Here is a 26,016-nt window from a genome sequence, read left to right as displayed (position 1 = left end):
ATTTCTTTCAAAGACTAGACTCAGTGCCTTTACTGAATCAGTCATGTGTGCGTCATCCACGTCCAGAACCAGGAAAAACCACGGAGAGGTCAAAAAGTTTGAGAAATTACACAACCTTTGAGTTAAAGAAGACGCAGCACATCCCGATGAAAAGAGCTTAGTCAAAGCCCGCTTCAAGAATTAAGAACCGATAAAGAGAAAACGCACTTTGACCTTGAGCATTAATAAATAACAATATTCATTACGTAACGCACGCCGTTAATTTAAGCATTTCATGACGGCCACTTAGCATAACTGCAGCCCACACATTCCAGAGTGGCAAATTAGAAAGCAGCACAATGCTCCTCTTGTTGTTGCCTTTTATCTTTGCTCAAGCTATTCCCTTCGAGCCAATGCACAAGAGACAATAGAAACATAAGCTCAACTTAGCAACAGGAAGCATCCTTCTGCGAATGTGTGGGCACGTTAGAAAAGACTCTTACTACGAAACGAAGAACAATAACAATTGTGTGAGAGATATGATGCAAAGAAAGTGAAAATAGAAACACTGTCCTTCGGTAATAAAGCAGGGGGAGGACTGTTTACGCCGATAAGAAACGTGAGAAGCGATGTTTTTGTCGCCTCGTGTTTGCAGCTATTCCAACGACGGTATCGTTAAAATCTCTGGGACTGATCTTGTCAACCTGCTGTTACTCATATCTCACGCCGCTCTGGTTGCAAACTAGTCTCTTGTCCCCAAATGAGCTGTTTTAGGCCCACGCAGTAATGTCAGCAGATTAAAACGGAGCCAGCGCTCTTTCCCCAATAGTGATATAAAGCTGCTGCATTTGGATGAGATTTATCCTCTATAAAGAAGAATCCGATCAGACGGAGCGGGGAGTGTGTGTTTGGTCATTCGGAGAAACGGGACAAAACTGAGATCAGGCTCAGCAGTGAGAACGGCGGCGGAGCTGTATGATCAGTCATGCCCGCCACGGAAGGTCAGCTAAGCCTATCAAGAATGCTAAAAATCCTTGATCCCTGCCCAAAGCTAAACTCCAAGGCTTCCTTTTTTCACCTGACTCATGCCAAGCTATCAAGCACTGATGCTACACAGTGTGATTCACTCAGAGGGCAGCCTTCCTTACCTTCAAAGGGGCAGAAGATTTGAGAACCTGCTAGAACATTACAGACGTGTGCTCAGAAGGTGCAAATTGATGCATAGAAATGCACCAGAATGAAGTGTCTGATGCTCAAGCTTTTCTGCAGGAGAACCCTCAGACGCTTATAAACAAAACCTGCATCATTGGTTTGTTGCAGCTGATATTTAGTCAATATGTTCCCTTTGGACACAATGCTGCACGCAATAGAAACTTTTAAAGGCTAGCACCATGGTCCGGTTGTTGCTATCAAAACAGAACTCGGCCTTGTCGCCCTGCGTTGCCAGAGCTCGCCTCTTCCCTCACGTTGCACTGATATGTATTCTGTAACAGCGTGTGTGACCACAGCGGACAAAGGCTGCCTTTGTGTATAATCGACACTTTGAGCATAAATAAATCATCGAGCTGATCATCTGATCAAAATGTCATCTTATTGAACATTCAGTGAGGGACATGACTGCCGGCCATGTGCAGAATTTCAAAGCGGATCGAGCTGGCCCTTCTCCACAGCAACTGGACTGGAGGCCGACTGGAGGATCTGAACCCAGACCTCCAGCACGGGGGGGACTTATGAGGACTGGGTGGGTATGAAGTGAACCCAGGGTTTGAGGCTCATAAACTAAACCAAAAGATGATCCCAACTTTAAAGCGTAAACATGGCCGGGTTAACCTTTTAGAGAGCCCCGGGGCAGAAAATTTATTGTGGGGCCCCAGTTCACCGACCTCCACCACACATGACATGAGAGGAGGAGCAGTGATCTCGAAAAACAGTCTGTATTGGTACAAAAACAAGACTTACTGTAGAAGTATCTCGCCTGTACATTGGGAATGGATCCACCAGATACCAACCACTACTTAGGTGCTACAACAATTCCTGGCCTCATGTTTTTTGTGTCAATTAATCCATTTTAACCCATCTCACACACAAGCACGGGCATTTTTTTTAACAGAAGGCACCTCTATAAGATTGAATAATGATGCAGAAACTAGTGATCTGGGGTTTTTTGGGGGGTTCCACATGGATGTGAGCAGCCGGGGTGAATCCAAGGAGGTGGCCAGGCCTCCCCACACAACAAACACTCACAGATCCGGAGCTACATCCCAGCTCTTGACTATTTTAAATTGGAATATCATCACTTAATAAAGCGTAACACATCCCATCAGCGTGGCCTAATCTGCTTAAAACCACATAATGAGCCAGGCGGGCTGTAAACACACCAGAGGGTCAGACAGATGTGGCACCAGGAGATCACCTGGTTCCTGACATGCCTCATGGGGTGGCAGCAGGGTGGAGGAGGTGGTGGTGGAGGAGACATCCGTACATGCTGTATGTGGTGCTGCCACCTGTGAAACGCCTCCCCAGAGCCGAGCAGGGAACAATGTCCTTGACACACAGAGCGACGCAGCGCTTACATGTAATTTGACAGTCGGGAACAAACGCTTCTAACTAAGCAGCAGCTCTGTTAGTCCAAAAAATAAATAAAAAAAGAAGACAGACACTGGCACTGATTGCGCACTGGCTTCTCCCTGCACCTTCTTCTTCTTCAGCCAGCACAAAGATGAGCTTTGTCCTCCTCGACAGATGTTGTGTTCAGGCACCTTGAGCCTCTAACGACGACCCCCTCCTTCCCCCCTGAACAAAAGCACATGACCAGCCCCGCGTTCCCACAACACTCACCTTTCCTCCTTTCTGGATGTCACACACACACACACACGAAGCGGGTTTTTCCTCCTTTTGTCTCAACTCGTAACAAGGTGCTGGAAGTCCGACACTCCAAACTACGCAGCGCTCTCCCCTCTCTGCCTGCCTGCCTTCGAGGTTGGTGGTGGGGAAAGAAACGCTCCGGTTCGCACCGAGAACGCCCCGGTGTCCTCCTCCGAAAGGCAACTTGGAAGTTTGATAGAAAGTTACGGGTTTGCCTCGCTGCGGTATGCAGCTGCTGGAGGGATGAGATCATTCAGGCAGCCTCCCCTCTCTCTCTCTCTCTCTCTCTCTCTCTCTCTCTCTCTCTCTCTCTGCCTCGCTCTCTCTCTCTCTCGCTCGCTCGCTGCCCCGGAGTCTCGCGAGAAGGGCTCGGAGGGGAAAAGCAAACGTTACCGTGGCAACAGCGCTCACCTGTAGTGGGCACAGAGAGAGAGAGGAGGAGGAGGAAGGAAGAGCTCCCACTCTGTCTGGAAACAGGGGTTTAAAACTGCCCCACAGCCTTCAGCTCCAACTTACTGAGCTGCATTTATTTATTTAATTAATTAATTTATTTTTTAACCTTTTATTTTTACAAGTTAGTTGAGAATATTTTCAATAATGACCTGGTAAAGAGACGGCATGTAAAACAAGATGAACAATAAAAACAGATTACAAGTACAGCAAATCACACAATACTACAAAAGAAATTATGCAAAGACTTGTGAAATAGAGAGGCTGAAAACAAATGCAGTGGTTCTGAAGTGTTACTCTGACTGATTTTTTAAAACTACAAGGGTGGAGGTGAGTTTTAGGGATAAGGAAATACCCTTGTTGTGTGTTACAACATTTAACCCTTTTCAGGACTTTCATGGTGCCATATGTAGAAGATCTTTCAGGGTCCACTGGACACCAAGAAAGGATATGTGTGAAATATTTTTTGGTATTCATTACAGACTTTTACACTATAAATTGAATAAATAAATACATTTTCTGATAAATTGGTGTATTTTTGGTTCCAAATGCAAGACAAATGTCTGTCTTTTTATTTGTAAAATATATCTTCAAAATGAAAAAAAAAAAAAAAACAATACCCGTCACCTAAACCAAAAATACTGAAAAAGGTTAATTTAGGCATGTTCTTACTTTGTTTAGACTTTCTTTTGCCTAAATTTTATTTTAAATTCTCCTCAGAATACTTACAGTTACTTATGGCTTACTGTTGTAAATTCAGAGTCCTGTTAAAAACATCTGACAAAATTTGAAAGACATTAAAGTAGTAAAGCTGTGTTTTGAGATTCATGCTAATCTAGCTTAGCCAGCTCATTCTCCAGAATAGTCTGGCTGCACCTCATTATTGTGTTACTTTAAACCAACCACAATCGTCTTGGGTGGTGCTGAGCAAAGGCTGTTTAGGTGTAACATTTACATGCAGGGAGGCAAGTACTGACATCCATCCATTATCTATACACCACTTAATCCTCACTAGGGTCATGGGGGGCTGGAGTCTATCCCAGCTGACTCAGGGTGAAGGCAGGTTCACCTGGACAGGGCACCAGTCTATCACAGGGCTACACTTAGAGACAGACAACCAAGCACACTCACATTCACACCTACGGACAATTTAGAATCACCAATTAACCTCAACATGTTTTTGGACTGTGTGGGAGGAAGCCAGAGAATCTGGAGAAGAACCCACGCTGCACGGGGAGAACATGGAGACTCCACGCAGAAAGATCCCGGGTGTCCTCACCAGGATGCGAACTGCCGACCTTCTTGCTGCGAGGCAACAGTGCTAACCACCGACCCACCTTGCAGCCCCAAGTACTGACATTAAAATGACCAATTCTTTGCAAAAACACACCAGCATGGTTGCATTAGCCGAACTTCAAGATCCAAATCCTCTGCAAAATGTAACGTTTTCATCATGTAAGCTGCTGCAGGGAAATTGTTTTTGTTGTTTCCTGTATTGATTTTGAAAATGGTAACATGCACATTGGTTGAGTTGGTTTATTCCGTCTAAAAATGCATTTTTCATTCTGACATATTATGCTTTTTTGTGTGTTAATGTGTATATGATTGGGTTGTTTGGACACACAAAATACACACAAATCCCAAGTATTTTCCAAAGTCATAATTTATGTACCAGAAACTAACATGTGACCAGAGAGCTGTTATTCTAGCCTGACTCAACAGATGTAGATTGGAGGTATAAGCATGCCATTGCCATTTTTATATTCCAATCCCCTCACTACGAGACCAATCAACAACATCCTCTGAGCAGCAACCTCCACATTTAATTTTCTTTGCAGAGGATTTGGATTGTGCAGTAGGTCAACCCCTTTTTTATAGTGAAGTGGCATTTCAAGGACAGTCCTCGTCTCGCTGTATGTAAATGTTCCACTTACAAAATGCAAACGAGCGCTTCTTTCTATATCTTCCTCCTTATAGCAGAGCGGTAATGAGGGGCAGCCAGACCATTCCTGCACCTCATTATCACACATCAAGACATTACGCAAAGATAAGTTCTAATTCTGTTGTTTCAAACTTCCCTAATTGAACTCAGTGACTCATCTCTCCAATGCAAACTATCTTTGGTGATATTTTTCTGCAAGCTGTGTGTAGAGGGGAGCAGTGCAGAGGGTGCAGGAGAGGCCCCCGGTATTGTTCCTCCAATATTTGCTTCTCCTAATAGGCAGCATTGCTCTCCTTCCAGCCAAACACAGACCAGCAAGGCCAGCTGGGAAATGCATTAATCAAATATCCTCATGTTTCATTACAACACAAATATTGAAATTTGATACACGAGGGCAGCGATTCGGCTACAACCACCGGAGCCACTACAAGCAGGAAACACGAAGCTGTCAAATGTCAGTGATTTGAGTGTTTCTCTGTCGGTAATGTACCCACAGCAACCTGCCAAAGACACCAGGGCACTGCCAGGCCTGTGACATCATCAGCCGATATCAGCGGATGTGCAGAAAATCCAGTGCTAATCTGCAGACCTTGCAAACAATGCATGCAGTGCATAGAAAAGTAAAGCTGGATGAGAGCTCATCACACAACAGCAGGCTCGATGCTCTCCCAAACGCACGCTTTAGGACTCGTCTTCACGTGTCACCGTGGCAGTAAAGCATTCCTGCAACCGCACGAGCTACCGCTATCAGCACATTTCACTTGGAAATGTACATCTAGTGAATTACTGTGGAGAGAAGACCTCAATGAATAAAGAAGGAATCAGCAGGCCGGAGCATGCATAATGCTGAGGAATGGCCTGCGAGTTATTTTAAAGGGGTGTTTGAAATAATTCCACATCCTTCTTGCTGTATTTCAAGCCTCATTATTATGCCTACACTGAGCTGTTTCAGACATGACAAATCTATTTTTGTCAACCTTGCATCAGAGCATCTTAATGGTGGCTCGGTGGCTTGCAGGATATATATGTATGTAAGATCCAATTAAAAAAAAAAACACTTCAGCGAGAGACCACTTCGGTTTTTAGGGTTTTATTCCAGTGCAAACATTTTGTGAGCGTGTGTGGTGAATGTTAATTAATAAAAGCATAACAGAAGTTATCTGTCCGCATGGTTGAATCAGTTGCGCCATCTGCTGGCCGTGTTAGCACAAGACAAGGACAAGCAAACACCCAAGTGACTGTTTTCCACAAGTATACCCACATTTATATAAACTGGAACTATACTATAAAATTCCTGTTAACTTTATTTCACAATAAGTTTCCACAAAGTACGAAAATGCACTGACTTTATTCGTCCACTACTCTTAAGAACTTAAAGGGCCTCAGATGATATTCCCTTACATTTTTTAGAACATCACCCTCATGTACTAAGACTTAAAAGTGTGGAGGACAGCGTGCCAGCTCTGACAGTTACGGATGAAAAGCCATTAGGAGGTGGAGACTATTCTTAGCTCTTAGTTAATCTCAACAGTCTTTGAATGTCGGGCTCTACGTCGATGGTGGGGAACTTTTTGCTGTATCTTTTAAAGGGCTCTCCTTCCGGCCCGATGAGGAACTTCTCAAAGTTCCAGGATACGTCCGTCCTGCTGATGGGACTCCAGACCAGAAATCTGGGATCCTGTATGAGGGAGGTGGGGTCATCGTCAGGATAGGGGAGCTTGTCTTTCAGATAGGCAAAGACCGGGTGCGTGTTCGCTCCGTTGACGTCGCACTTCTGGAAGATGGTGAAGTTGGGCGTGAAGCCGCTGCCTGGACGCACATGATGGAGGGAGTTCAGGATCTCACCGTTAGTGCAGTTCTCCTGCAGAACAAAAGTGTTTACTTTAATGAGGCCTTTTATGGTAGATGTTTAAAATCTTATTGCACTATCAAAGCTTAAGTACAAGATGCAGTTTGAACGCTATTAAATCTGTTCTTTTGATTCACTTTGTGCAGGAATACTGTAGCGGCAATCAGCCTCACTGGGTGAAGCAAACGTGGCAGAAAGTCAATTTTTCAGAAGTGAAACTTGGCCTCGCTGGGTTGCGGGAAGAGTTCCAACGCTTGGTTTGATCAAATAAAGGCTGAAACAGCTTTTGAACACCAAGTGGGATTCAAGTGATTTGGAAAAACTGTTTTTTTTAATCTAGAAACTGTTCTGTAACAGGTTTGACATCCTGATGGGCATGTGAGGTCATTTAAAGCAAGTGGATCACAACCATCAGCTCACCTGGTATCCAAACTGGTTGCAGGGAAAACCCAGGACCACCAGCCGATGGGGGTACTTGCTCTGCAGCTGGTAGAGCTCGCTGAAGTCCCGGGTGGTGGTGCCTCAGAGCGAGGCCACGTTCTCTATGAGCACCACCCGGCCCCGGAACACGTTGAAGTCCACCGAGTCGCCCTCCAGCGTGGTGGCCCTCAGGTCGTAGAAGGTCTTGGCGATGAACGTCATCTCGTCCACTGTGCTGCCACACTGGAGGCAGACGGGATGTCGGCGTGCGACTGTATCCGAACCGCTTGGGTCACCTGACTCACTCGGGGCAGAAAGTTGTCTTTCAGGGGTGTCGGGTGACTCTGCAGGAACCTGATCTCCAGCTGACATACGACACTCTTCACAAGCGTCGGATAGATAAGCACACAGGTACATGAAGTGTTTTGCATGGTTTAAAACAAAGATGGTGTTATCCAATTCAGTAAAAGCTATAAAAAGTGTTTATATGTTGTTATACTGCCTTTATATCAGCTGCTGTCAGTCGGGTGTTGGGTTACCATCCTGACAACGTATTTGATTATAAATCCTCAATTCAAAGAGTCGCTTAGAGATGAAACCAGCGTGTACTACGACATGTATTCAGCTTTAACATACCCCTTTGACGTGTACCCATTTTCTCAGTCATCAAAGATTCAACATGTGATCCCCTATCCTTCACAGCACGTGATGAAAAATGAATGAATCCACCGCGTGAACTCTCCCTGGACCTAATTTCAATCTTCCAGCTCTAATCCAATGACTCAGCAAGTCTCGGATACACAATTCATTTACTTGAAACATTTATTCAATTTTTCTTTTGCAAAAAAAACCTGCAAACATCACCTTAAAAATGACACATCTGTGGCACCTCTGCAGAACCTGAACATCATATTTTAAGCAGCAGCAGCAGCAGCAGCAGCTCTGCTTCAATGCACAACGCCGGTCACATTCATAAAACAAACAATCAGAATGGTAAATAAGCATGCGCCGCATTCAGATAGATCACTGAACATGGCACAACACTGTCTCCCTTGAGGAAATAAGTCCACCCTGTAAATGAATCCATCCCTGCTTGGGTCGAGTTTCTCCGTGTAAATAATTCAGCTCTATCCTCGGGCTACTTTGCTGTTGCCTCTATAGTCTTGTCACTTGGCTGAAAAGATTTGTGGATATGAATGCGTGCTTTACTTTGTGCAACGACTGAATAATAACAAAAAAAAGAACAAGAAAGCAAACAAGATGGAATACAGTAAACTGATGATGTAGTGCAAAACTGCATTTTAAGGAAAAGGGATGAGTGTTTGTGTGTGTTGATGGTTTTGCCTCCTTGGAATCGGCCGTCTGCTGGTAGCTTCTGCAAACTGCACCTACCACCATTTCAATTCTTAAACTTGCAAAGAAAACAACAACCCAGCAACCCTCATGACCGACAAGTCAAACTGTCAAAGAGGGTGAAATCAAGTCACGTGTCTTCAGCTACGAGTCATGGCACTGAGAAGGTCCTGTGGTTTTAACAGGTGCAGGTCCTCCGAGCGCCGCCATCGTTCTCCTGACTCCGGTTCTCTTCCTCCTGAGCAGCCTTGTCCAGATAATCATCCAGAGAGCCGAACAACATGTCCACGTCTCTCTTGTGAGCCTGCAGCACCAGTTCTGTCACACGAATGAATGACTGGAGGAAGGAGGAAGAGGAAAAAGATTATGCACAGACAAATAAAGGAAAAAAAAGAATGTTGCAGGGAATTCCCTATGAAGTGTGTACGAGGTGTGTCAGGAAAGTTCCAGGACTGGTGTCACAGAAGATGTATTAACTACAAACTAGGAGCTTTCCCCTTCAGACGATCAACCAGCACGTCTACAAAGAGATCCTGTGGTGTTCGCTTCGTTCGAGAAGAGGCCAGAGTTGTGGCAGGACAAGTCGTGGCTGCTTCACCACGACAACCTGCTCACAACACCCTGAGCATCCCACAGTTCCTGGCTGAGAAGAACATCTCCGTGCTGGAGCAACCTCCCTACTCACCCCACCTGGCTCCGTGGGTTTGTTTCCTCTTCCCCAAGCTCAAGGGGGTCATCAAGGGGACCCGTTTTGAAGACGTGGACATCAAGATGGCAGTGACGATGGAGGATCCTGGATGAATCCTTCCAGGCGGCGTGATAGAGAAGGCTGGTAAAGTGTGTTCGACTCCAGGAGGATTACTATGAAGGGGAAAACTTGTAGTTTGGGTTTGAAATATATCTTTTGTGACACCAGTCCTGAAACTTTTCGGACACACCTCAGACGTATTACTGATGTGGCAGAAAGTTTGTTTGGAGTACCTCGCTGATATTACTGTTGGTGGAAGCGCTGCTCTCAAAGAACTCCATCCCGTAGGTTTCTGCGAGCTATGAGATGGACATAGTTAGAAATAGGCGGAGCAAAGGTGCTTCATAGTACTTTTTCTAAGCATACACATGATTTCGTAGGAGTTCGTAGGGCTAAACGATGAATTAATCTGACATCACAATGTGAAACAATGCAGTTAGCAAACAGACAGTCTGGAGTTTCCCTGGGCGTAGTTGGAAGTAGCCGTCATTTCTGTGTGTGCAGCCCAGGAAGTCATTGACAGTCGCGTAATCTACTAGAATCTACATTATGCAGTGCATCTGATCTGGGGTTTAAACACTGGTTTCATGCTGTCCTCCCAATCACAGTCACCCTCACTAGCCCAATGTGGTCCACAAACATGAGGAAACATTACATTCATGTTGCAGAGAAATGTCCTCCACTGAGCCACCAACTCTCACAGGGTTACACTACATCACATGTTTTAGATCTATTACAAGATGAATGTTGATCTGAAGCTTGACCTTTTAAAAATTATTAGACTGCAATGTCCATAAGACAAATTGCAGTTCGGCGTTTTCTCCAAATCGTTCAGTCCTACTGGTTGGGCTATTAAAATACTAAAGTCACTCCCATGTTAACCCTTTGTTGAAATGCAAGTACCAAAAACACAATCTATTCTCAATGTTCAGTAGCTTTCATGCACAGTCTTGCACAAACACCACAACAGCTACGTCCCTGCACGAACTGAAGCTCAATCGAACCTTGCTTCCTTGGTCCTTTGTCACTTTCCTCCTGGGCTCCTCATCAGACTTGTTTCCTACCAGGATTGTCTGCACCTTGTCGAGAGCGTTCTGCAGGAAAACAGCAGAAGACAAAAACAGCGCGGGGATCAAGGACTTCATCATCTTGTCACTCACGCTAAGCCACTGCGGCGCGCTGTCAAAGTTCAGGAAGCAGGAATACAAACACTGGGTAGGTGTGAAGGAGGGAAACGAGAGCGTTTTGTTGCCTTACTTCGTCCACATCGCTGGCCCACTTGGCTATGTGCTGAAAGGACGACTCGCTTGTGATGTCGTATACAAAGATGATGCCCTGCACAGAAAAAAAAAAGATTAAAGATGGGAAGCAGCAACACATAAATGCCAGTGATTGTTCATACCTGCGCCCGCCTGTAGTACTGTTTGGTGATGGTCTGATAGCGTTCCTGACCAGCCGTGTCCCTGCAAGAACGACAAAACACACCTCAGCAGGAGAGAATCACACAACATGCATGACAACACACTGTAAACGTGATCAAATACTATAGACAAACACAACTTTTCCACATACCAGATCTGTACTCGGACCTTGATTCCATCTATCTCGACTGTTTTCATCTTGAAATCAACTCCTAAAAACAGAGAAAACACATTTTATTTCCCTGGAAGCAGCATGAACAGAAGAAAAACAGCATTACAAATAAACTGGAATCACTCCAGCAACTGTGACAAATCGGTGAAAAATCCCACTTTGTGCTACTTTACACGGACTATTGTGTGTTTGCGAGTGTTGCTCGGAGACACTATTATCTGTAATGAACAGCAGCGCCAATGTCAACTTTTAAATCACTGTGTCCTCACAAAGCGGGGGCGCAAGTGATGTAAACAAGCATAAAGAGGGTTTTTTCTTGCTCGGCGACAGGAGAGAGAAGTGAAGAAATGTGACTGAACAGCGCTGGATGCTACAAAACAACATCTGGACGTTTACAAAGTCCATTCAGGCACTTCAGTCAAATGTATTCATACCGTCCCATTAAAGAAAAGGCAAAATTAACAATAGTCACTCAAATAACAAGAAATGGAGAAAAGTAATAATAAATAAAAATTTGCTAAATTATAATTTAGTGAAATAAGATGTTGCTTTTGAATTGTGGTTGAAAAGAATAATTAAAAAAAAAAAAAAACCTATCTCGGACAAATTAGAGCACTCTGCTGATGAGCAGTGGGCCAAAATCAAAAGGGTCGTTCAACAAAATAGACATTTACGGGTCCCATCATGCTTTTTTTTTTGTTTGTTTTAAAATCAATGATCTTTTTATTGAATTTTCAAAGAGAATCAACATGTAAAGATTTCCTTTGTGCGTTACACAGCAGCATAAAGTAAAAAGTAGTGATGAGCACAAAGTCGATGCAGAATATTTGTACAGTGACAACCCAAAACCAAAGTGAAAAAGACAAAGCAATCAAAAACAACAACAACAACAACAACAACAACAACAACAAAAACAGCAACAACAACAACACAAGAAAAATCATGGCTCAATCTGCAAAACATTTCTGGCAAAAACCAACATAATTAGAGAGTGACACTGGTAACAAGTCTCCAAAGCAGCAAGAAATGCACAAGACTGGATGTCAAGTTCTTTTCTCTTTCCTGATCTTTATTTCCTCTTTCCTGGTCTTGAACTGAAATTAGAGCAAATAAACTAAGGGTGGATGGAAGTACAATCAGTGGGGATTAGAATACTTCTTCAAATTCCCCCCCTTGGTTCTGAACTGAGTACCTGATCTGTTCCAGGCTCAGGCAGGACATTACATCTGATAGCCACTGACTGTAGGTTGGGATCCATCTGAGCAGAATAGCACACCTGGCCAGAAGGGAAGTGACTGACGACATGACATCAGAGGAGACTTTGTGGTTCCCTGAGTAAGAACCAAATAAGACTAAAAGGGGGTCAAGTGGAATAATTACCCCAGAGACCATGGATGGAGTTTGAAAGACCTCCTGCTGCCAAAATGTTCTAAGATTGGGGCAGACCCCACAATTCAAAAGCAATGTCATGACTTTCATTAAAATTTTATTTTTCTGTTTTTTTCCTTCTTTAATAGGAGGGTATGAATACATTTGAGGACGACTGTACATACTGGATATGTTGGATGCTTTTAATAATATCTTGGCTTTTAAGGTCGGTCATCTAGACTCTAATATACAAAATAGCTGCAGCTAACGGTTATTAATTGATTTGCAAATTACTTTTTGAAGTATTCTGTTCAGCATTTGACCTAAAATTGTCACTAAATGCCAAAAAATACCCATTATGCAGTCAGAAAACCTGTTTATTATCAAATAAAACAACGAGATTATCCCAAGAACAGGTAACAGGATAATTATTTGCATCTTTGTACGGAAAATAAAATGAATTAAACAGCTCAATTACAGGTCTTTTCAAGGCAGGTGTCACTAATAACATTATTCATTTCAAGCCACGACAGCGTGACAGTGAATCAGCAACAACACCCTGAAACTGAAGCAGCTAAAACAGAAGCCAGGCCGTTACACCCTTCTTGTACCGTGACTCGCCGACATGTCTCACAAGGAAAAGACAAACAGAAAGATTATTTCATGTCAGATCAACTAATCGCTCAGTCGACATGTCGTTTCATTTGATTTTGCTGCAGCAAACTGGAGCAGAGCACGCTGCACATACATCCGTGTTTACCTTTGCTGTTGTAATACTTTACGGCTCCTGTGTGGGATCAATGAACTTCATCCCATCATAAACACTGTCAAGTAGAGAATGACTCGACTAGCGGGCAGGATTTTGTTTGAGACATTACATCAAAATGAGTTTGATGTCAGAAGATGCAGCTGTTCGTACAAGCAAAATGATGTGTTCAGTGTCTGTAAGTAAGCTGTTCCTGAATACGCCGTCAGAAAACATCATCGCTGTGGCCGCTCGTCTCTGATGTCTGACTTAAGGAGGGACGAATTCAGACGTTACTATTTGATTTTTCCTTTTAAAACAACAGCTGTGCTACATTTGCAATCTTCTTTCCTCAAAGACAAAAAGCCTCTCTGTCATCTGACACAAGCCTCCCGTGTTAAGATCTGATGCTCCCACTTCATTTGTGTATGTTTATGCAACATATGCAAAGCCGTGCGTTCAGACGTTCGGCCTGCCCGTCACTGTCCTCTTGTTCCAACAGCTCTCGACATGAAGGGATGGATGAGGCTGACTCATGTTCATCATGTAAGGTTTGAATCAGGACTGAGGGGGACAGATCCCCCTCAATGTCTGAACATGCCCTGTGTGACCACCATGCACTGTTGTCCAATCAAAACACAACAAAAGACTTTGAAAAAGAAGCAAAACAACAATACTTTCAGTGCTGGAGACGATGAGGTTACCCCACCAATTGTACACTGGACGCACAAATGTAATATCTAAAGAGGAATGTTTTCGCAGCACCGTTGCCTCGCAGCAAGAAGGTTGCCGGTTCGCGTCCCGGTGGGAGCACCGGAATCTTTTTGCGTGGAGTTTGCATGTTCTCCCCGTGCAGCGTGGGTTCTCTCCGGGTTCTCCGGCTTCCTCCCACAGTCCAGAAACATGTTGAGGTTAATTGGTGATTCTAAATTGTCCGTAGGTGTGAATGTGAGTGTGCTTGGTTGTCTGTCTCTAAGTGTAGCCCTGTGATAGACTGGTGACCTGTCCAGGTGAACCTGCCTTCACCCTGAGTTGGCTGGGATAGACTCCAGCCCCCCCGCGACCCTTGTGAGGATTAAGCGGTGTGTAGATAATGGATGGATGGAATGTTTTTGTCCTCCTAAACAAGTTGTGAAATCTGTTTTAATAAAGAGATGCTTCTTCATAGGGACACCTCTCATGTGAAGGCAAGTGCTAAGGTTAGGAAATGAGCTGGATAGAACACCTTCACATTTTACTGCTTGGAGAAGAAGGCCTTGTGACGATGGTGCCACTTCCGGGTTTCCAATCATGAGAAATGTTGTGATTAAAGCTAACTACTGGTTATAGTATTATAGGGTGGCTTTCTCATGGACTGTGTATAAAAGACAAACGTAACCTCTGTGACAAATCCACTGGTTTATAGGACTACTGTTCTAACCCGTGAGATTGGTCGTCGCCACCTTGTGTCCCCTGAAGCCAGACGTGATGAGCGAGGGGTGCATCTGAGTGAAACCTCCAATACACCAGGCTGGCTCATACAGTAGCGACACTATTTGAATTTAAACGGGACTGTGATTCACAAAAAGAACACAAAGCTGCATTGAAGGAGACCTGAAGCTGGCAGATGAGACCATAAACTCATGAGGAACGTGTTTACTGAGGCAGCAAATTAGTTGAAAAGTAGAAGGGCTACACTTAGAGACAGAAAACCAACACTTACATTCACACCTACGGACAATTTAGAATCACCAATTAACCTCAACATGTTTTTGGACTGTGTGGGAGGAAGCCGGAGAACCCAGAGAGAACCCACACTGCACGGGGAGAACATGGAGACTCCACGCAGAAAGATCCCGGGTGTCCGACCTTCTTGCTGAGAGGTGACGGTGCTAACCACCGATCCACCTTGCAGCCCTGAAAAATAGAATCCTTTAGACTTCTATACAAGAACAAAAACTGTAAAAGTGGGAAACACACACTGCAGAAGCCGCGAAGCATCAAGCAACATTTTAGAAAAATGCAGATCGGACAGAGAATCAGTCACAGATGGCGACGTTAACGACAAATGTGGAAAGAGCTGAAGTTATGCTGACACAACAACACATTCTGTTCCTGACTGAGCTGTGACAGCACATGTGTGTTTTGTTTAGTATGATTTAACGTATATATGGTTATGCTTATATAGCAATGTGTTTCTCATTCACACACACATTCCTACACAACAATGGCGACAGAGCTGCCATGCAAGGTGCTGCCTGCCAATGGGAGCAACTTCAGGTTCAGTGTCTTGCCCAAGGACACTTTGACTGTGGAGGGGAGGGGGATCGAACCTTGCGACTGGAGGACCACCTGAGCCACAGCCACCCGGTATACATATCAGTAAGCTATTTAAATGGAGGAAAATCCATATCATTTACAGATATTTCACATACATGTTTGCACAATGGCAGGAGGTTCCTATTTAAATTTGAGTTTTTCCTATGAGAGGAACAACCTCTTGCAGATTTGGTCCCCCTCAGTCTTGCCAATAATCACCGTTCCACACATCTGAAAGCAAGGAGATTTCACGTACTATGCACTTTTTTTTCTTTTTTTCCAAATAACTGGGTTTAATCCTATGCAAAGCCTCTCCCACCCTGCTGAATTATGCTCCACTGTTCTCTCCTGTAGCAACCTACAGGACATATTCTGCCATTGTAGAGTGTGTGTGTGTGTGTGTGTGTGTTGACCACTTTGTTGGGAAATAATTTAGTCTTTTGTGTCAAACTGGCCCCACCACCTTCCTGAAAGTCATTAGTGTGTGACACAGTCAGGAAAGCAGGCAGCGGAGATGTGAAGCACTAATGAATCATCAGTGTGGGAGGAAAAAAAAAAAAAACACGTGAAAGCAGAGGAAATAATGGCACCTCCATCCAGTCTGCTTGGGATTTCACTTTCACTTTTTTTTTTTTTTGGCTTTCAGAAAATGGACTTATTCTTGTAAGTGCAGCTTTTGGAGTGGCTTGCATGGCTGATATAATCCTGCTGGCTGAGTAGGCCTACTGCTACAATCTGAACAAAAGAACAAATTCAATTGTGCTGGTGGGAAAAAAACTAAATAATAAATCCCAGAGTAATGTCAGAAAGTCCCCCGTGGTGCTGATCTGGTCCAACCTGTGGCTCACCAGCCACCCATATGGTGAGTGCAGACGCAGGCGTCCCTGAAAACTTGTTGGATGACTTACCGATGGTGGAAATGTGTGAAGGATCAAACTCGCTCTCGGTGAACCGGCGCAGCATGCACGTCTTCCCGACCCCCGAGTCTCCGAGCATGATGAGCCTGAACAGGATGTCGTACTGTTTGGCCATGTCCAAACACTAACATATAGGAGGAAACATGACTGCTTCATGCGGCTGATGTCCTCTGCTCCGGCGCCGCCTTCAAACACCCTCGGAAATTATCACGCTGAGCTCGGAAATCAACTTGTTGTCAAAGCAACATTAGTTTTAGTTTCCATCTAGTTTTTTGTGTTATTATCATGCTTTGAAATTATGACACTGTTCAAAATAAAGTTGTTTTTCACGTTTCGAAGCGAGCTACTACCTGATTAGTGAGATTTCCTACGGCCCTTGAAGGCGGCGTAGAACCTGCATCCTAGAAGAGGCTGCTGGCTTCCTGCAGCAGGAGTGTCTGGACACAGATCACACTCTGAGCTGGGGCTAAATTAAACATTTAAACAATGAATCATATCGTTTATTGTCCTAAATGAGAGCCTGAGTACAGACACATCATCTACCTGACAGTGAAGGACTGTCAGCGTCAGTCTGTTGTCCTGAAACATGACTGATAACTCTCTATCATTAGCCCTTCTCTTAATTGATTTAATGATCTTTTGTTGATTTTGTTCTTGTGTATTTCACTGCTTTGTAAAAAATATAATTTGTTATGTTGTTTTTGATATACTTTTGAATTGTTTACATTTCTTTCCCTTTTTTTTGGCGGTTTTGTTTCGTCCTTCCTGTATTTTAATGTCTGCTTTATGAAACTGTTTTGTAAAGGTGATATATAAATGAAGGTATCATTGCTCTTATTATAAAACAACAGCTGAAACAAGTTGAAACTGACAAAAGTAATAATAAAAATTGAATGAACATCATGACATTGCTTTGGAGTTGTGGTTCAACAGAAATATTAAAAAAATAAAAAATAAACAAGCATGATGGGACCCATAAACTAATATTTAGTTGAACAGCCCTTTAATCACTGCAATCAAGTGTTTTCTGTAACTCTCAGTCAGACTTCTGCGCCTGTTTGATTTTGGCCCATCAGCAAAGTGCTCGAATTTGTCCGGGACACTTTTCTGTTTTTTTTTTTAAATGTATTTATTCTTTTCAACCACAATTCAAAAACAATATCTTATTTCACTCAATTATAATTTAGCAAATTTTTATTTATTATTACTTTTTTCAGTTTCTACTTATTTGAGTGACTATCGTGAATTTTGCCTTTTTTAAATGGCAGGCTATGAATACATTTGAGGAGGACTGTATGTGAGCTGGTGTGCTGGAGCTGCAGTGAGTGAAGAGGACAACGCACATCCTAAAGGGAGCATTGGTGTAGCTACATGTGAGCCATTTTAAGGCAGGATAGGATTATTATAATGGAAAAAATTCGAGATATTAGCGTTTAATCAATGAGCGAACTCATAACTCACCTTTAAACCCTGAGGACGCTGCGCTATCAACACCTGGTGGAACGTATTTAACACACGCTGAGTCACAAATACATCCAAAAAGGATAAAATAGTTTTATTTATAGTCTCATAATAAAGGTATGCCTCAACTTGCAAGACAACCGTTGGCAGTATGTACAACATACCTGTAATTTCCATGGAATGGAACAAACAAATATCGATTACGTACACACTAATTTACCTCTGCAAAAAAAAAAAAGAAAAAGAAAAAAAAGAAAAAGAAAAAGAACAAAAGAAAGATAAACGTTCCCAGCACAGGCAAATATTTCAAGGGAAGGCTTTTTCTTTGCAGAACTGACACCATTTAAGAGTATACAGTGTTATATACTACACACTGAAATGGACTTCCATTAACAAAAATAAAGGTCACTGCCCTTTAACTGCATTGTGTAACATTCAGTATCCATTAGGGGATTTTTTTTGTATTATTTTATACCCACATTTTATTTAATAATAACAATAAAAATAGAGGATCGTTGAACCTGTGAAAATCCACCAAAACAGCAGGTCAACCCGTTCATCCTCCCGTGTTCTCTGGAAAATCTCAAGCCAAACGCGATGGAGATCAGACATAAGAATATATATATAAGGGTAAGAAATTAATTTTGGTGCATCACTATAAATAGAGGGATTCATTTGATTACACAAACATTTCAAAGACAAAAACTTCAGCCACCTACACTGAATAAGGAGGGTTGCATCTTGCGTAACAGACAGTTTGTTTTTTTTCTCAAAAGCAACTTCACATTCTTTTCTGGAAAAATATGAATATTAAAAAGGTAAACTATCCCTAATTAGCATTTGTCAAAGGCGGGAAAGTTTCACAACTCTAACAGATTGCAGAGGTTGTTCAAAACAACCAGAACAAAGAAAAGTTTTTTTTGTTTGTTTTTGTGTTTTTCTCGTAGCTTTACTAAAGCCTCATACCTTGTCATTTCCACGTTTGATTATGAATGGTTACCATGAGGTTGTAAAAGCATCAAGTTCTTCAAAACTGCAGAGCTGCCTCACTTTGGGGGATCTTAAAAGTTGTTGTTGTTGCTGGGCCACAAAAGGAGTGACAGGATGCTTGCCAGGAGGACAAAGGAAGGTAGAAGCGTTTTATACATGACAGCACCTCTCTCACACAGTCGCCACCGTGTCTCCTGGACTGGCGTAAGAAGGCAGGACTCAGTGCGGACAGGTAAGAGGAGCTGGGGCTGGTGGGTACAAAGAGTCTCAAAAGCCGGGCTGGGGGGGGCCGCCCGAGTCTAGCTGGGCTCCACGCGCAGCTTCTTTCTGTTGGGCGGCTCGTCCGGCTCTGACTCGGAGCTGGAGTCGGAGCCGCCGTCGAAGGCGGACACCGCGCTCCCTTTACGGTTTGTGTACAAGCTGCTGTCAGAAGAGTAGTTTGTCTGGAGCTGAGTGTTCCCCTTGGCCTTCTCCAGTGCACGAACTGCAAGCAGAGGCAACAAGACATGAGATACAGCGGAGCACTCTATCGCATATTGGACCTAAAAGACAGCGTGACACTTTGAGAAAACCTCCTCTGCTCACCCTGCTGCTCCAGCAGTGCATTCTGCTTCTTCAGATCATCGATGTCTTGCTGGTGGGTATGGTTTTTTCGCCTCATGTACTGGATGTACTCCGTGGCTTTGTCTAGAATCTGTGCTCGGGAAGCCTGTTTAATAGAATTCTGTCAGCAAAAATGTCACAGAACCATGGGGCAATGCGGCAGTGTCTCTTTGTTCAGGCACAACATGTTATTCACTCATCTGATCAGCTGCACCAAGACTACGATCACACTGTCGTACATGCATGCTCTAATTAGTGTGGATTATAAAGTACGGTTAACAAGAACTATTCCAACACGAGCATATTGCAGAATAGAACAATGACACCTGCAGACTATATTAGACCTGTTGCTCTTTTAGCACCAATTATGAAACAGCCATGAACTCTAAGTGGCTAATACGTCCAGCAAGTTCATTTTTTCTACTCTGAATTCGTACTTAGGTTTCTTCTTTTCAGACAATAGAATTTAGGAGATGGTTCTTTACCTTACATGTTTCGACTGGAACTTCAGTCTTCCTCAGAGGCGTCAGCTGATCGCTGTGACGTGTCATTTATTTGGCATTTATACGCCCATAAGGAACACGAAATAAATGACACGTCACGGAGGACTGAAGTTCCAGTCGAAACATGTAAGGTGAAGAACCATCTCCTAAATTCTATTGTCCGAAAAGAAGAAACCTAAATATCTAAGTGGCGAAGCTGCAACGTCTATGGAGTCGCCCACCGACTGCTGAGAAGGCCCACAAGTTTGTAAAAATCTACAGACGACATGAATCAGCTGGTGAAAACGATTCTCAGATACTAAAGGACCAAACAAACACCTTAAATCTCACATTGCATCAGTGCATGGCCTCCTTACAAATGACAGTTCTCTCTTTTTTCTAGTTCAGAAGATTCCATGTTAAATATCAGGTCACTATGTGAAATTATAGATTAATATATCAAGTACTGTTTAAAAAAGTTCAATAGGATCCAAATGGAATCTCTTGTTTTGTGTTACATTGGGAATAAACTTGGCCGTTCAGAGCAACAATAACAGAAGCTAGAACAGAAAATAAAAGCAAATGTAAATGTAAAAACTTACCTTCAAGCGTTTCTTACAATAAGTGCATGATCTCAGTAAGAACAGCGCCCTCTATATTACTGGTTAAGATGTGTTACAAGCCTTAAAATAAATTCAGTTTTTATTGCAGAAGCATCCTCTCACACTGAAAAGTGTAGAAAAATGTCACCTTCAACTCAACTCAAATGAATCAAGGGTGCTGATAATTGTGGCCACATGATTTGATGTAAAATAATTATTTTTTAATGTGGGATTTTTTTCACACTGAATAAATGCACTTGAATTAAAGGTTGAATTTTCCTCTTTTTTTTCATTGTGGTCCTAAATTATTTAGAAAAACACTGAATTTACTAGAAGCTAAAGAACACATCTTAATCAATAATTATGGAGGGAGCTGTACATTCACTTTAAGTTAACAATCAACTCTCCAGTCTACAAAATGGGCTCCAAAAACAAAAACATCCAGATTTAAAACAATATTTTCTTAGTTAAGCATGTAAAAAACATTTCAAAACTTCAAAACTCTTCTACTTGGCTCAAGCTATCCAGCATTATCTTTGTATTTGTGGTACAACTTCTCATATTTGCTCAATCAGTAATGAAACTTCAATGACAATCATTTCCTATTCTGTATGTTTTGTTTGTACACAGTTCAGAAAATATCACTAATTCAATCCTGCATCATCAACTTTAAGCTAATCTGTGCTCAAAGACGGGGCTTTTTTTTTTCATATTTCAACTTTAAATTTAGATAACTGTATATTTCATCCTCGAAATGTTTCAGGTGAATCAAAGATGGTAAAAGTTGTTGTAATAGTTTTATGATTTGGGATGAAATGACCCACATGTAAGAGAGTCGCCCACTACTGACTATCATCGGCTTTGACAGCAAAAACTGGAAAATCTCACAAAAGTAATTTAACAACATGAACCCTAAAAATGCTGCTGATGAGACGAAGCAGCTTTAAATATAAGGGCGACTGAGTTCAAGATGACAAACCCGAGTGTTCACCTGCTGCTCACGAGTGCCACAGAAACATCTCCTGAACTTTTTCTGACTGTCTTCAGGTCAACATAGAAATATTGCGAAACACAAATGTGAGCAGTGACCTCGACACAAGAGGGTTCATCTGAGCTGATAAGTGTTTAGCAGCAGCTCAGATCCTTCAGACAACATTTCAGAGATGCTTCAACACCAGTAAAACGGATGCATTCAGAGCTAGATTTGAGTGACAGCGTTAAAGTCGCTGCTTTTTTCAGATGGAATGTGCTGAGGTGGCACAATGACAGAAACTCTGAGTCGGCACTTTTTTTTGGAACAAGGCTGCTGAGCCCTGAGACGTGCAGCGAAGGTGACAGCCCCTGTGTCTAAACTTTAGTATATTTCTTTGCAGGCATGTTTAAAGTAACTCCACAACAAAAACAGGGTAATGATTGTGTTTTCTTCTCACCTTCTCTCCTTGTAATGCAGGCACAGAATCTCGTAAACTGTGGAAGCTGTCTTTAATGTGGTCCCTGCGTTTGCGCTCCAGCGCGTTGTGATGTGCTCGCTTGTCCGCCTGCAAAGAGCAAAGTTTGGACTGGAACTTCATAAAACGTACAACAACAAATGCACGAGATAAAATCCACAATTTAAGAAACATATTTGAATTTCATGTGATTCTCTCAACAACCGTTTAAAAGGCGGTGATTTGCGGCTGCGATAAGCGAGCGCTGCGGCTTTAAAAGGTCATGGCGAGCACATGAGTTAATCTCATTTTAATGACATAACACAGCAGGAACCTGTGGTGTAAGTATAATGTTTACCAGAACGTGATCTCTGTTTGCTTTCAGTTGCTTAAAGGGTTGGCTCAGCACATTGTGACAGGCTCAACAAACGTCCTTCACAGGAGCTCGGTTTCGACTCTAACGTCTGCCTCCTCTTTGCTCTTTTACGACTGACCTGAACGAGTAGACGCCAAAAAAACAACATTTTGTTCTGCAGCAAAATAAAATAAGTGTCTATCCAGTTTGTTTGGCAAGTACGTGGCTAATAAAATGTTCACAATAGCAAACTACATCCTGTAACATCTGCAGGGTGATGTGGAGAGACGTTTAAAGTCTGATTCTTTAGCATCGGCTAGTCAGTTAGCTCAGCTTCAGGACAGATGCTGTGTCAAGGTAGCACATCTGTATGTGTATAGTATAGTATAGTATAGTATAGTGTAGGCAGATCTGTATATATGACATGTATATATGGTTGAAATATATGTACATATATACAGAAAATATAATAATGAAATGATAATGCACAAGATAGTTTCTCACAATGTGTATATCAAAATGTGAGGAACGCTCACGTGGCTTTTGTTTTCCTTTGTTTTTACAATATTTTCCTGTTTTCTTGTTTATATATAATTCTGTTGGACCTCAGGAAGAGTAGCTGTGGCATTTTGCATGTTGCAAATGAACTCTTCAAATAGAGATGATGTAAATTCTACCATCATAAAACTGACTTTACTTGTGCCCTTTTTAGCAAATCATTCAAAGTCTCACATGTCCCCCACAGCGTGTCGTTCAGTTTTTCAGCTCAAAATACTGCAACCATGCTTCATTTCACCATGACTGTATAACTTGTGGTGTTACAGGCGGTTCTAAACGGCCAATCAGCTGCTTCTGTTCCCGCCTCCTTTCAGGAGGAACGCTGTTAAGGACAATGTGTTGATACGTCTACTCAGGAAAGCTATTCATCAATGGAGTGACACGGGACGGGGATATTGTTCTGTTTTCTTGTGTATAATTCTGTTGGACTCCAGGAAAAACAGCTGCAGCTAATGGGCGCCTGTAGCTCAGGTGATAGAGCGGGTCGGTCAATGATCGGGCGGTTCGATTCCGCCCTGTAACCTGTGTCATGGGCAAGACTCTCACCCACCTTGTGTGAATGCGTATGAATGGATTGTTTGAGGTGGAGGTCGGAGGGGCAGAATGGCAGCCACGCCTCTGCCCCGGGGCAGCTGTGGCTATAATCGTAGCCACCACCACCAGAATGAATGTGTGTGAATGAATAATTGACAGTTGATTGCATGCGCTTTGAGTTACTCCTTGAGTAAGAAAAGCGCTTTATAAATCTGATCAATTATTATTATTATCTTAATAGACTAAATTAAAACATCTATGATGATGACTTGTTACAGATCAGAGACCTAACAATACCTTTCCTGCCTCAAAGCACGACGTCGGCACTGTTAAACATAAAAACACACAATAAATTGTTAAAGCCGGTGTGATTAGAAGCTGCAGACAGACAGTATTTCTTTAAATTATTGACTACAGACACATAGATTAGTGCAGCATGGCTCAAAAAATAACTTTGCACACTCTAATCCTTGTCATGATGCCACTAAACTAAGGAAACCTGAGCACATTTCTTGTTATTCTTATAGTTAGCATGGCCTCACTAGAACAGTTGGATCCAAAGATGATCAAGTATAGAGGATTTTTTCCCCCCCAAATAGGTTTTAACCAGCGTCAAAGGGCCAAAATAACAAGAATTCAGCATTCAGACAATAAATTAGCTTTTTAAAACCAGTTTTGTTAATTGGGCTTCACTTGTTTTCAATGAGAAACAGTAAAATACATTTATTTGTCAAATAAGGCAACAGATTTTACTATGCACAGACCAATCACGTCTCATGTTCTGAGTATTCGACGCTCAAAGGCTCGTTCTTAACCAGGAAAAACCCTGAGGTCAAATACTAAACCTACTATAAGACATATCACGGGGTAATTCATTGACATCCCTTCGATTTAAATATTAACACGTGTTTATCCAGGAAGGAAATAAGGATGTAGTATCTGAGCCTTTCTTTCAGAGAGGGTTTCAACCAGAGTAACTCCAACTAACGATGCAGCAGCAGCAGCAGCAGCACTGGATGCATCCAACAACCAGGGCTTTATGAGGCCTAACAGTATACCGAGGCTATGAGGATCTAAATCTGGAGATCCCAGCTTAATCGAATGGGGGGAGGGGAAGCCATAGTCCTGAGAAATATGCTCCCATACCGAGGATCTGACATGATTTCAAGTGCAATCGAATCACCACATCACCACTTGTGTATAGGGGGAGAAAGCAGCTGATTTTGCACAGTATGAGGAATTTAAATGAGCATGCACTGCAAATTCGGGATTGCATTTGCACAGGATTTTTTTAATGCAGTGCAAACTCCTGCAGGAGCAATGAATTCCTGCAAATGTTGTTTTTAAAAAGGTCCAGTAAGGAGTGCAGGGAAACAGAGACGAGCTTTGCGATCCAGCAGCAGCAGGAAAACAATCTGCTGGTTGCGTTACAGGGAGCTGCGGTGCAAAGCTAATGTGGAAGCAGGTCTGGGAATACGACAGATACGATGAGCACAACATCGGCTAATGTATGCCTGGTTTGCTGCGTTGACTATATGCACGATTTAAATAAGATTCAAATTGAAAGACATAAACAAATCCGGAGGGGGTTGGGACATTTCAACCGGCTAGCTATCCATCAGGTCTGCTAAATATAGCCGGACTGACGTGAAGGGATTACCCGTTTGATGCATGAAATAAACACGTCCTTGCATTTATAATAAAAGCAAACGGACTATAATTCACAAAGCTCTCCTGTACACATGCGATAGTTTGTGTGAATCGGGAACGAGCTGCTCCAACCTCGCCGTTCACCTCTCAGATGAGCTGACCTTGCTTACAGCAACAAGCTTAACTGCTGTTTATGATCGTCGCATCAATTTTTCAACACGTCCGCAGCTCCAACTTTAACACAGCATTTAACTCGAGAGCATTTTTACTGAACTCCAGTTGAACGCAGCGCCGACCAGAAGCAGCCCTGTATGTACATTTATTAAACAAGTTGTCTTGAGCTGAGCTGCCTCAAAGGAACAAGCAATGTCGTACAGTTTCACCGCAGCTAAGCGACCAGACTTGTCCGCCAAACTCATGTGCTGGACTTTTTATTAACAAACCAACAACCTAGAACTCCAATAAACTCTTCTTCTAACCCTCCGTGTCCCCGTTTGTCTCCAAAATCTAGTGCTAGCCGAGAGACCCAGCTAGCTAGCTAGCTAGCTGCCTGGCTAGCACAATCAGATAGCAGCGTAGGCTGGCAGGAATGTTAAAGTTGCTGTTTGGCTAACAGACGGGCTAGCTACTTCTAGAGGAAACTAAAACACATACATCGCTGTCGACTTCGATGTCATCGTTTTCACTCATTCTTCGGTAAAAATGTACGAGAAAAGAAAACAAGCAGCTGTCAAAACAAAGTGCAGCGACAACTGGAGGCAAATAATAAAACCTAGCACGGAGCTCTGCTACAGCAGAGACATGACGATCGACGCGTTCTTTACACG

At 42.8% G+C, this 26,016-nt stretch overlaps 4 protein-coding genes across 7 annotated transcripts in view; all 4 read right to left on the bottom strand.

Moving 5' to 3' along the window:
• LOC103363132 (signal-induced proliferation-associated 1-like protein 1) overlaps positions 1–3,068 on the bottom strand; it is a 37,220-nt gene extending 34,152 nt beyond the window's left edge. The window contains exon 1 of the mRNA XM_008289752.1: positions 2,818–3,068. The gene's annotated coding sequence lies outside the window, so the exon portion shown is untranslated. The remainder of the gene's footprint in view (positions 1–2,817) is intronic.
• Positions 3,069–6,310: 3,242 nt separating this feature from the next.
• Positions 6,311–7,963, bottom strand: gpx2 (glutathione peroxidase 2). The gene is given in 2 exon segments (XM_008289751.1): positions 6,311–7,097; positions 7,506–7,963. Coding segments are annotated over 2 exon segments (771 nt in total). The 5' UTR covers positions 7,923–7,963; the 3' UTR covers positions 6,311–6,743.
• A 346-nt stretch (positions 7,964–8,309) lies between these two features.
• LOC103363130 (ras-related protein Rab-15-like) lies at positions 8,310–16,716 on the bottom strand. The gene is made up of 7 exons (XM_008289750.1): positions 16,519–16,716; positions 11,179–11,239; positions 11,009–11,069; positions 10,864–10,941; positions 10,611–10,700; positions 9,840–9,905; positions 8,310–9,195 (listed from the first exon to the last, which is right to left on the bottom strand). Exons 1-7 carry the CDS (start codon positions 16,640–16,642, stop codon positions 9,037–9,039), a joined length of 639 nt encoding a protein of 212 aa, XP_008287972.1. The 5' UTR covers positions 16,643–16,716; the 3' UTR covers positions 8,310–9,036.
• A 1,341-nt stretch (positions 16,717–18,057) lies between these two features.
• Positions 18,058–26,016, bottom strand: LOC103363129 (protein max-like). Of its 4 annotated transcripts, none has more exons than XM_008289747.1 (4): positions 25,844–26,016; positions 22,096–22,203; positions 19,564–19,702; positions 18,058–19,462 (listed from the first exon to the last, which is right to left on the bottom strand). In XM_008289747.1, the coding sequence occupies exons 1-4, from the start codon at positions 25,877–25,879 to the stop codon at positions 19,278–19,280; spliced, it is 468 nt and encodes a 155-aa protein (XP_008287969.1). In that variant the 5' UTR covers positions 25,880–26,016; the 3' UTR covers positions 18,058–19,277. The 4 variants fall into 4 exon arrangements, with proteins under 4 accessions (XP_008287969.1, XP_008287971.1, XP_008287967.1 ...); XM_008289749.1 differs by having other exon boundaries at positions 19,564–19,687; XM_008289745.1 differs by lacking the exon at positions 25,844–26,016 and having other exon boundaries at positions 22,096–23,140.

Source organism: Stegastes partitus, unplaced genomic scaffold (assembly GCF_000690725.1).
Source record: "Stegastes partitus isolate 25-593 unplaced genomic scaffold, Stegastes_partitus-1.0.2 Scaffold634, whole genome shotgun sequence".
NCBI classification, from domain to species: Eukaryota; Metazoa; Chordata; class Actinopteri; family Pomacentridae; genus Stegastes; species Stegastes partitus.
The sequence above is the reverse complement of the archived record's forward strand: the minus strand, read 5'-3'. Positions and strand labels throughout refer to the sequence as shown.